This window comes from Scardinius erythrophthalmus (genome assembly GCF_964197995.2).
Source record: "Scardinius erythrophthalmus genome assembly, chromosome: 10".
Classification (NCBI taxonomy): Eukaryota; Metazoa; Chordata; class Actinopteri; order Cypriniformes; family Leuciscidae; genus Scardinius; species Scardinius erythrophthalmus.
The window spans coordinates 6,462,738-6,475,197 of NC_138230.1; the positions used below are offsets into that span (position 1 = coordinate 6,462,738).

Consider the following 12,460-nt stretch of genomic DNA (forward strand, 5'->3'; position numbering starts at 1 on the left):
GCAGGGTTTAAAGGGGACGTTTTTTTCTCCTCTCTAACCTTTACTTCCCCATAGATTAGCTTTACCTGCCTATCCACCATTCAGTCGGTACATATTTTTTTCATTCTCTTTTAAAGATTGGATGGGTAGGGGCCCATAGCCTACCTTCGCCTTGGGCCCCCGATTTGCTAAATCCGCCACTGACTATACTAGAAATAGCAGAGGGAAAGTTACAAGGATTAATCATAGGACACAGGATGGAAGAAGCATTTAGAACAGAATTTATTTCTTGCCTTGTGAGAGATTAATCAGACAGCAGAAAAAACAGAGTATTAACCAGGACACTATTTGTGGCAGAGAAAGCCAGCAGCATCAATTTGTCAAGAGTTCTGGAATTGCAAAATGGAAAAGTTAGCCATTTAAATTTCTAGATTTTTATGGTATTTTATAGTACTTTTAAAATGTTAAAGTTCTTACTCAGTGGAAGCACTGATCCTTTCCTCCAGACCATCGACCATTTTTACATATTTGTCGAAGACCATTTGTGTGACATTAAAGCCACTTTATAAACGTGAAGAAAATAGAAAAAGTGTTTAGTTAATTAACAGCATAATTGTAATAGTAATATAAAACAAATTTCAGATATTTTTTATGTACAGTAGACGACATGTAACATTTCTTACTTTTGTGCTTCATCAAGCTTCTGTTGAGTCAATTCTCCACTGTCAGTTAATTCTTTAATGAAAATGCTCTTCACTTCATCCCATTGCCTATGTAAAAAGAACATATCACGTCAAACTGCACTGTCATAACGTGTTTGGAAATGTCAGGATTTTCTTTCAGGTTGTTTGAGCACAAAAATATTTCTGTTACGCTTTACCTTGCTGGTTGCTCAAATCCATATTTATTATAATGTCTGTTGATCTCGATGAGAACTCTGTCCCAGATGTCAAAGCACGTTGCTTTCATTTTGCTGTTGCGAACAAAAAGAAAGAAAGTGATTGGGATCAGTTTTAATTAGAAACAATGCTTACACTTTATTTCGATGGTCCACTTTAGACCAGAATTAGTTGATATGTAGTTGCAAAGTTACTTATAGTTAGTAGAATAGTTAGTTAACCCTTAAACGCATACCTTGAATTCCTTTAGTGACCCCGGACTACCCTCATACCCTCTCCTCCTCATTAATTTTTTTTTAAGTTTAACCTTTTTATTATTCCTCAATCAATTCATAATAAACAATATAACAAAAAAAGAATATTATAAAATTATAAAAGAATGCCGTTTTCTCATTCATTTTCTTTTGCAAATTGTATAGGGTCACTAACGACCCGAGGTGTGTATCTGTAACAAGGAGGCAGCAACGAAGCGGAGAGAGAATCCACATGCAAGCACTATTTTAATAAAACACACAGGTAATCCAAGGCAAACAACGGAACTCAGAACAGAACTACGTTTCACTTATAGTGACCGCAGACAGAAAACAAAAGAATAGGAAGTATCGTCAGCAAAACTTGAAATTGCTCAGCGATTTAATGCAGAGTAAGTACTGAACGCAATCAAATATAATTCTGTCACTGTCACTTGATGGTGGATCAGCGATCAAAATATTGTTTTTGAAGATGTAGAAAATTATAGTTTTGAGAACGTGTTTGAGATTGTGAATATGAGCCAGATGCTGAATGTACTGGGAAATGAGCTCTGACGAAGACATCTTTATTTTATTCTTCTATAATTGCTACTCTATTATCAGGAGAGCTTTAACAAATTCTTCATAAATTGTTTTGGCATCTCAGAGAAACCAACTATACAGTTAATCATATACTTACCTCCAAATATCAGGACTTTACGTATCTTACCGTAAATGTCGCAGTGGGTCCTCACTTTTCACATCTGATGTAATTTGGTTTTTCTTGTTTATGGAAATATGCAAAATTTCATTACTAAAAATGTTCCATAATTCATTAAGCATACCCCTGGAACACGACAGAAGGGGAAATTATTGCATTTATGATCAAATGATAATGATGAATCATTAGATGAACCCAGACAGCAACATAGTGTGTCGGCCCAGATCCGGCCGCGTGGAATCCATGTGTACCAGATGTGGGCCGGATCTGGGCCGACAATATGTTGCTATCTGGTTATATTCGTAAGTTTAGTTTATCTGTACATTATTGTCTTTGTACAGGTGCATTTACTCAAATGTGTTTTGTATTTGGGTCTCTATGATAGATATTTATAGAGCCCCGATTGAACAGTTCAAACAAGTGCGTTCTTACTTCAAATTGTTCAAGATGTCCTCGCCTACTAATTTAGTGAGTGTGTCTTCAGTGCCGATAAAAAAATCATTGACTTCAGACATTCCAAGATTCATTCAGACAATCTTTCATAAATCGGAAGAGGATATATTGTCGCCATCTTCATAATGGCCCTGTGTTATAAAAGAACAGACTGAATGGGCATACATTTATGCATCTATTTATTCAATGGATGTTCAAACAGACTAATAAACTGTAATGCAACATTCATAACCACACAATAAGTGTAACAGCATTATGAATGATTCATGGATTTTTGTCCATGCATATTTAGTAGAATAATGCCATATATGGTCTCAGTTAGTTATTAGTCATTAATTCACAGTCATTAATTCACAGTCATTTATTATGTACAGTGTGCATTGAATGAAACATACTGTCATACTCACCAATTGGATTGATTGAATCTGTCATCTCCAAAAATCCCATTACCATATCGATCATATTCAAGGGCAGCATTGTCAAAAAGATCACCAAAACGCTCATCTGCCCAGCTGGATAAAGAGAAGGAGTTAGTCATAGTTATTAAAGCAGCACTCAGTAGCTTCGGGATTTCTACGCTGTATTCTCGCTTTTTGCTCGCAGGTTTCTCTCTAGAGCTCCCCCCACAGCTTCGGAATAGATATTTGACAACACTGTTGTAAAAACTTGTTGGTGATTCTCAGACACCAGAGGCTAGTAGATCAACGACATCAAAGCAGATGGGATAATCTTTAAAACGTCTTCTTCATTCAGGTTCGGACAGCGTGAGGGAGCGCAATATTGACAGCATTTTAGCATTTTGGCCGTAAAGCAGTTGTTTACATCGCGAGACCTGATATCACGCGATACTTCCTGACGCGGCGGCCGGCGGCCCGCCGCCCCAAAGTTGCAAGTGCGTATTTTCCGCTCACGGGCACCAGGGGGGTGCGAAACGACCACCATTCAACCCGAAATAAGTATTATAACCATTCCAATGACTTCGAAGCTGTTCAGTTAAGGTAAAAAAGTTACTTAGTTCACCTTTAACAGACAGCAGTCATAAAAACAGTGCCATTGCTCTGATACAGTTTTCATTTAAACTGTGAAGCTATTTACACAGAGAGAAAAGCTCATAACCCAAACACAACTTCCTGAAATCTTGAGACCTTTCATGCGTTTCTCCTTAGCAGGCAGCAAACAGCTGTAAAATGGTATTACAACTGATGATACATGTGATATGTTCTTACGTCCAGGCTTGAAGTCCGGTCTCTGGGTTAGTAATCATGTGATATTTTTCAGTGTCTTTCAACACATTTAACTCCTTCCATTTCCTGCAACACAAACGACTCAAAACTCAGTTTATTATACAATTTATGTTGTATATTTATCATTTCATATTTTGCTTTATTTAAGACTACCACCCGTATCAAATATACTAATATGATGATAGTCTTACCGTACGGCAGCTAAATACTTGTTATGGAATGGCTGGCTCTCAGTGTACTCCAGAAGTTTATCCCAGTAAAACGCAAGAACTCCAGAGGCAGTTCTATGAAACACACAGTCCGTAAATTACAGAATAACTATTATTAACAAGCATATAGCTTAACAGCTCAACATTTTCAAAGATGAATACGAGAACATGAGAGATGTATCTACATAGCACAGCTTGCTGCTCAAACATTCAATTACTTGGCATTGTTTGCTGTTACAGTCTGTAGCACGCTTCAAGAACCCTTCCAAGAACCCTTCAGCTCCACCTGAATAGATCTGCTACAGGGTTAATTCATGTATGTTACATGTCCAGCAGCAGCTCATGTCTTACATGCTCACAGCAATGTCTGTGAATGTATTAGCAGAAGCAAGTCTCAGTACTTGCTCTGCAGCAGCAGTGAAGCAGATCTATCCCGCCAAGACCAAATACATTAACACTGCCATATCCATTACCATGCAAATCCCTATTACCATACCAATCTCCCGAGAGTTGTCATGACATAATGATTTTTATACTGTACAAACTGAATATTTATCCCCTAACCCTAGCCCTGAACACATCCCTCACAGAAAACGTTCTGCATTTTTACATTTTCCCAAAAAAATAAATAAACATAATTCTGCATGATTTATAATCAGACTCCTCATGGGGACCAAAATATGTCCCTACAAGGTTTTTCTGGTATTACCATCCTTTTTGGGAAATTTTACCCCCATAACGTAGGATATACCAGGACCACACACACAGAAAACTCTCTCACACACACACACACACACACACACACACACACACACACACACACACACACACACACACACACAGTCTTGCTGTATGTTCTTACCTCAATGTTATCAGAAACTCATCCTTCTCTGTCTGCCTCTCTAAGGTGGAAATTTCCATGGCCTTCTCTTTGACCAGACGTATAGCCATTTGTGCTCTAAAGAAGAATTACTGAGAATTAAATGATGACCTACAAAAATCTATATTTGTCATCTGAGTGTATTTGCATGTTTTACTCTACAGGAAAAAGGACCAGCATGAAAGAAACAACTTTAATGTCAGAAGTATAACTGATTGTGTATGCTTTGAACCAGTAATGCATGACAAAACAGGTCTTACTCATCGAAAAGTTGACTGATGTCTATCTTCCCAACTTCCAAAGCAACTTTTAGGATTTCAACCACATGAGGCTGTGCAATCCTGTTAAAACAAAGAAAACAATGTCCTGTCAACATGAAAAATAACCTGTTGGTAACGATTTACTATAAGGTCTGATTAGGTAATGTTAGTTAAAAATGAGCAATACATTTGTTACAGTATTTATTAATCTGTCAACATTAGTTAAAAACACAATTGTTCATTGTTAGTACATGTCCATTAAATATTAACAGATTCAACTTGTGAAATTAATAATGTATTAGTAAATGTTCTACATTAGTAAAAAAATGTGTACAATTATAGTTCAGGTGAAGACATTTCAATGTTAAATTTTAGACAAACATCTTATACAACACAATTATAATTTATAATTACATCTCACTTTAATTTAGCATATTTTTAAGATATTTATGTCATATATACTGTATATTATTTTATGTAAAGAATGTAAAGAAACTGTGAAAGAAGCTTGAGGTCATACTTCTTGGACAGAAGGTGACCGAGGAACCCCACGGGATCGCTGTAGATCGGCGGAGCTCCTGGAAGGAAACGTGACTCCACATATCTGCATTAAACACAACTAATGAGCTATATGATTGAGTTATCAATGATTGAAAATAAATCTTGAGAAGGTTGATCTGCATGTTAGATGTGGTGGATTTGAACTGTTCAGTGGATGCATTTTTATACTAGCTATTTCTAATAAAATATTTTCAATCATCTTGCAGGCAAAAAACATGCTTACTTCCAGAGCTCCACCATTGTCTCGTTTTTGATGATCCCTTCAAACATGCCAAATGGTCTGTAGAAGAACAGTCATCAGTCTTTTGTGACATGAGTCATATACTCAATATTTGTCAATAAATGAATCAGCTGAATGGCCCTCATACCGAGAAATCTCATTCTCAGGAAATGCTGCGAACAGGCGAGACAAACCTTCTCCATAAAGACGACTCAGTCTTTGAAAAACGCTGTTAAACACACATAAGCAAATACACTGAAGTTATCATTTGAAATAGCTCAGAAGTAGAAAATATAACAAGAGCTCCTTAAATCTATCATAATCAGCCTTGGCAATGTTCAAGATCACTATATAATTATAAAGTGCAAAGCTTTTTGTCTCAAGTGGACAAAGTTCTACTTACCACAGTGCCACAATGAAATCATCATGTCCTTTAACTCTTTCCTTAGCACTAATCCTCTCGATCAGCTCCTTCACAGAAATCCACAAGTCTTGCATATCAGTGCTGTACAACACAGCAAACAAGGGTTGCGTTAGGAGGGACTGAGTTTACTCTCCAGGCTCGGAGAAAAGTCTGTAAAACGTGGTCCAATTCTAAAGTGTTAATGTGAAGACATATTCTGTATTGATTCTTCACAAGCGTTTTTCTTGTGTTTTAAATTACGTTTAAATTAACATTGTGTAGTTTTAGTGTTAAAGAAAAAATCTGTAAAAAAATATATATATATTCTTACAGTGCTTATTAACTGTATATCATCCCATTAATTTAGTTTTTATTTTAGTTTTATTATATTTTAGTTTAGTTTTAAGCTTAATTTTTTTAATCTATTTTTAGTTTTTATCTATTTATAGTTAATTATTTTAGTGCAGCTGTGCACATAAAGTGCAAATAAGTGCAATTAGCCTCAAAAAGTATTTTCTTTACAATAAGTTCAAATAGCAATAAATGTTAAATGCTTTTTATACTAAGTTTTATTTATTTAAATATTGCTATTTAGGTTCATTTTTGTATTTCATGTTTTTATTTATTTCTAGTTAATAATTTTAGTGCTTTAACTTTTCAAACATTGCAACATTTCAAATATTATTTTATTCCAGCTTTATTTCAAATAGCAGAAATGTTTTAATAGTTTTATTTTTATTAAACAACAATAACCCTGCATCATACATTTCTGTTTTTTACCCTGTTTTTTTTATCTTATTTCTTTCCACAACCACCTCTGCTGCCTTCTTTAAATTGTCCAAGTATTTCAAAAACCCTTCAGCTCCCATTGTGAAGAGTTTGTCTGCCATTTCATAGTCTTCATCTGTCAGGCTCACACTCTCCACACCTGAATAGCAAATCAAATCAGAATCAACTCAATTATAATAAGCAACAGTAATATTCAATGACTGGATATGACCGCAGCAAGCGTTTAAAGAACCATAAGAGATTATCACAGATCAAATACCACCGGATTACAACAAATTTAAAAATATATGAAGAGAAACATTAGCTTACCTTTAGAGAGAAGAACAGTTAAGATTAAGATGGACAGTGAATTATTCATTTTGCTGTTTCTAAATTCTCAGAACAAAAATAAAACGAGTAAGAGAAAACGATCACAACATGTACACTGTGGACTGTCCGTTGACATCAAGAGTCAAAACCTAGACTGAACTTTATCTCCAGTAATATGAACTTTCATCTGTGCAAACACCAACTTCATTGCAATCATGGGAATCATTTCAATGTAAACTCTTCTTAAGGTCACAGTCGAGCACACAGAGCATGTTTAACTGCCTGTTTTCATTTCAGAGTTTAACAACATCAGGTTTGGGTCAGGTTGATATTTTGGTAACTTTATTTCGACACTCTACTAGCTATAAGTAACTATGCAACTACATGTCAACTACCAGTCATTGATTAGAGTATAACTGTCTGCTTAATATCTGCAAAACCCCAGCAGACATTCTACTGACTATATGTAACTTTGCAAGTACATGTCAACTTTTTCTACCAACCCGAACAGTTTATTAATACTCTAATGAGAGAAAGTTGACATGTTATTGAAAAGTTAATCATACTTATAGAATGTATAAAGTGACAAATTTAAATAAAGTGTAACATTTAATAGTAAACTGTATGAATATCTGACAGTAAATACAATGTCATCATTGCAAGGGCTTATGATTTTTTTTTTTTTTTTTCACAAGAAATCCAATCTGTCAATATTAAATTGAATGTATGTCATGAGTTCAATGCACTTTGCCAATAATCAGAAAGTACATGGTTTTGTGCTTCTGATCAATATTTATTCAGTCAACAGCAGTTTTAGGGTCAGTAAAAGGCAGTCAATCAGGATGCTCCCTCTCTTTTCCACTAGTGTTAATATTGTTTATTTTTACTTACTAATAAAATAGACCTGCTTATCCTACATCATTTTCAAGATCAATTTGTCTTAAATTTACATCAAATGATGTCATATAAAAGTAATTTTGATGTGGTCAGTGTAAGGGACCGTTCGGTATTTATGGAAGGGGCCACCGGAGGACAATAGGGGAGGGTCATGTCTTTTTTTTTTTTTTTTTTTTTTATTATGCAATAACAAATACAAAACAACCATAAATGAGCAATAAATTAACATATAAACAATACACAGAAAAAGAGGGTTACATTACATAAACATAAAGAATATTAAGCTAGCTTAAATGATTGACACCAACGTAGAGTCTTACAAGCAGCAGAGTTTTTAGAATTCCTCAAGGAATTCAAATATATATCAAAATCTTTCTTAAAAATGAAAAAGGAAGGAGTTTTCTTTGAAAACTTACACTTGTGAATATAAAATTTGGCAAGAAAAAGTAATAAGTTGAGAATAATTTTAAAATGATAAGGGTCTACTTTCATAGAGTCACCAAAAAACACAATTTTTTGGCTTATACAAAAGTTTACAGACATATATCTTTTAACAAAATTTGAAAAGTCAACCCAAAATATTTTGCAATACATACATTCCCAAAATAAATGAGTAATTGTCTCATCAACCTGATGACAAAAGGTGCACAAAGGGGAGATACTGTTATTAAATTTAGCAAAATTATAATTAACTGGATAGCAATTATGAATAATTTTAAAAGATACTTCAACAACTTTATTAGATAAAAATAACTTTTTCTGAAGGAGCCAGAAATCTTCCCATACTATATTATTATCAAATTTGTTGTTCCAAAAGCTTACACAAGCAGGTAAAGAAATCTGATCCTTGTTAAGAATTGAGCGAATTTTCTTGTTTGACAATCTGCTGAAAGGAGTTTGATCAACAAATAAATGAGTGTTGTCAAATATAGGTGGAGAGCATAAAGGACCTTTAGGGCCAGGATTGACTAAAGGTTTTATACAATCAGGAATTGCCCCAAAAACAATGGCATATTCTCTTGGGGGGACTGGAAAAGAGAATTCTTGCATAAAGTGTTCATAAGAGAGCAAGACACCCCTTTCATCTAAAAGTTGACTCACTAAAAGTATATTTTTATCAAACCAATTGTTTAAAAAAATAGATTTATTTTTATATTTAATATTTTGGTTGTTCCAAATAAAATAATTATGCGGAGAAAATGTATACTTATATATCAGGGACCAGCATATTAAAGTCTGTTTATGAAAACTAGAAAGAGTTAAAGTTGTTTTAGAAATGTCATAGCTGCAGCGTAACAAAAAATGCAAACCTCCAACTGAACTGAAAATATAATTTGGGATAATATTCCAAAAAGATGTAGGATTGTTCAAGAAAGATTTTGTCCACTTAACCTTGAAAGAATTATTAAGAGTGGAAAAATCCACTAAGTCAAAACCACACATTGTCCGATCAGCTATCATAACACTCTTTTTGATTAAATGTTTTTTAGATTTCCAAACAAAGTTTACTATCATTTTGTCCAGTGTTCTAGAAATCTCCACAGGAACATCCAGAGCCATTGCAGGATAGATGACCCGAGATAACCCATCTGCTTTGGAAAGTAACACTCTACCTGATATAGACAGATCTCGCTGTAACCAAGAATTAAATTTGCGTTGAATAGAAAGAATAAGAGGTTCAAAATTTAGCATTGATCTTCTTTTTTGATCTTTACAAATAATTATACCTAAGTATTTCACTTCGGATTTGACTGGAATGTCACATACTTTATCATCAGTGGAGTCTTTAATAAGTAAAAGTTCACATTTGTGAATATAAAGTATTAAACCAAAAGCAGATGAAAAGAGATCAATTATATTTAAGGCTACAGAAACTTGTTCTTTATTTTTTAGAAATAGAGTGGTGTCATCAGCCAATTGGCTTATTAAAATTGATTGGTTTGCAACAGAGATACCTTTCAGATTACTATTTTGAATATGGATGGCTAATAATTGCATAGGAAGCAGAAAAAGATACGGCGATATTGGGCAGCCTTGACGGATGCCTCTATCTATATTAAATCTATTAGTAGTACCTTGCTGTAATTTAATTGAAGCATTGGCGTTATTATACAAAGTTTGAATTGCATTGATAAAGTTTGGGCCAAAACCAAAAATATTCAAAGATTTAAGAATAAAAGGAAACTCAACAGAATCAAAAGCTTTATAAAAATCAAGAAAATGCAAGAAACCGTCATCAGAGATCAGATCCGAATAATCTAAAGTATCAAGAACAAGTCTAATATTATTTGAGATAAGTCTGTCTTTCATGAAACCCGACTGAAAGTCATCAATTATATTATCTAAAACACATTTAATTCTTTTAGCAAAAATCGAGGCTAGTATTTTGTAATCATTATTTAATAAGCTTATAGGTCGCCAATTTTCAAGTTGAGAAGGATCCTTTTGTGGCTTAGGGATCAAATTTATAACACCCTCCCCTGGTTTCACAGACAGGGCTTAAGACTAGTCCTAGACTAAAATGTAAGTCTGAGCTGTTTCCACTGAAATAAACTTGCACTTACTGATCTTAAAAATATATCAGTGCCTTTTTAGTTTTAAGATGCACATCGGTAATGTTTTTTTCTAAGCATGTTTATAAAAATTACTTAAATGTACTAATTGATCTATGGTCTAATCCTGGCTTAGTCTAAGCCCTGTCTGTGAAACCGGGCCCCTGAGTCATAGAACATGGGAGAGTTCCCTTATGTAGGCTTTCTAAATACACTTGGAGAAGAAATGGAGAAAGAATATTTGAAAATTTCTTATAGAACTCTGTGGTCAGACCATCATTTCCAGGAGACTTATTAAGTTTCAGCTTGTCGATTGCCTCAGATCTTTCAACTGAATAGGAGATTCACACAGATTTTTCCCAATATCATAAATTTTGGAAATACGGTCTGAGTCAAGAGAATTAAAAAATAAGTCAAAATTTTGTTGAGAGTGTCTAGAACGATAAAGAATTTTATAAAATTCTTCACAATACTTAGAAATGTCTTTATGATCTTTTAAGACTACTCCGTTTAAGTTAAGACTATTGATAGAATTGAGATGATTACGCTGTTTCTCTAACCTAAAGAAATAATTGGAATTTCTTTCTCCCTCTTCCATCCATCTCCTTCTTGAACGAACAAAAGCACCCTTTGCTTTACATATAAGTTATCTAATGAGTTCTGAAGTTCAGCCAATTCTATTTTCTGGACAACTGATAAATTTTCAAAAGGGATACAGGAGAGACAGACAATTCTTTTAACAATGTTAAGTTCCTCTAATTTGGATTGCTTGGCTTTTTGAGATCCAACTTTGAATAACAATAATCTAATGTTGTATTTTAATAGTTCCCAATTAGAACTAAAATTGTTTTCAGCTTGAGCTTTATTAAAAATAAATTAATTTTAGAAATTACAGATTGACAAGTTTCCTCATCCTCTAATAAAGCAGAGTTTAGTTTCCAATATGAAATATGTTCTTGAGTAAGATGGGTTATCAAAAGACAGAATAATAGATTGATGATCGGATAGTGGAGAAGGCAAAATTTCAACCTTATTGACATAATCAGATAAATAGGTCAGATATTAACCAGAAGTCAATCCTAGACCTCAATGAACCAGAGCTGTTAGACCAGGTAAATTGTGAAGCATGCGGATGTTTTTCCCTCCAAATGTCAGTCAGTTCTTTTTTTATTCTTTGTTGAGGGGAGGGTCATCCAACTTTTTTTTAGTCTAGGGGGAGGGTCACCCAACTTTTATATTCATGAAAACAGCAACATTTCAAAGTGGCTTGTTTGGTGCTATTTTTTTTTTCCATTTAGCTCCATGTTGATCTCGCGTTATCAGCCCCCTTCGATATCAGATGGGTCTGACCCAACAAAAATCCAGTTTGTGCGCACTTTAGTTCGCGCTTAGAAAAAGTGCATCATGTCAGAACAGAATGCCAATGAAATGTTTACCCGGCAAAGCTTTAAATCACGAGCAAATAATAAACTTTTGTGATTGCAAATAAGTGCACAGTGTCCTGTGAGTGTAACTCTACCGCTGCATTAACATGTGATGTGAATGTACATCGGGTTTTACAGTATTGGGACTGAGGTGCCAGAACTGCAGCTGATAGAATGTGCGCTGTAGCGTGATACTACCATATTTTAGTTTCCATTCTTATTTTGTTTCCACGATATGTAAGATGTAGGGCTACCACATATTTAAATTATTATTAGTATTATTTAAGTTAACATAATAAAATTCGTAGACCTACACCTACACCACAAAAACTAGTTGCGGATATATTCGTTAAAATTGGGCGTTTCCAGTGTTATGGACGTGACATTTGCAGTCAAAACTTGAAATATAAATTCTCAGAAAATGCATTTA

At 34.2% G+C, this 12,460-nt stretch overlaps 1 protein-coding gene across 1 annotated transcript; it reads right to left on the minus strand.

Annotated features, from left to right (window-relative positions):
- Positions 1-238: 238 nt before the first annotated feature.
- Positions 239-6,155, minus strand: LOC308697528 (uncharacterized protein). The gene is made up of 15 exons (XM_081376848.1): positions 6,060-6,155; positions 5,805-5,885; positions 5,660-5,716; positions 5,396-5,479; positions 4,876-4,956; positions 4,598-4,693; positions 3,718-3,810; positions 3,509-3,592; positions 2,690-2,794; positions 2,262-2,413; positions 1,839-1,955; positions 860-952; positions 663-749; positions 457-540; positions 239-368 (listed from the first exon to the last, which is right to left on the minus strand). The coding sequence occupies exons 1-10, from the start codon at positions 6,152-6,154 to the stop codon at positions 2,353-2,355; spliced, it is 837 nt and encodes a 278-aa protein (XP_081232974.1). The 5' UTR covers position 6,155; the 3' UTR covers positions 239-368; positions 457-540; positions 663-749; positions 860-952; positions 1,839-1,955; positions 2,262-2,352.
- Positions 6,156-12,460: the final 6,305 nt, after the last annotated feature.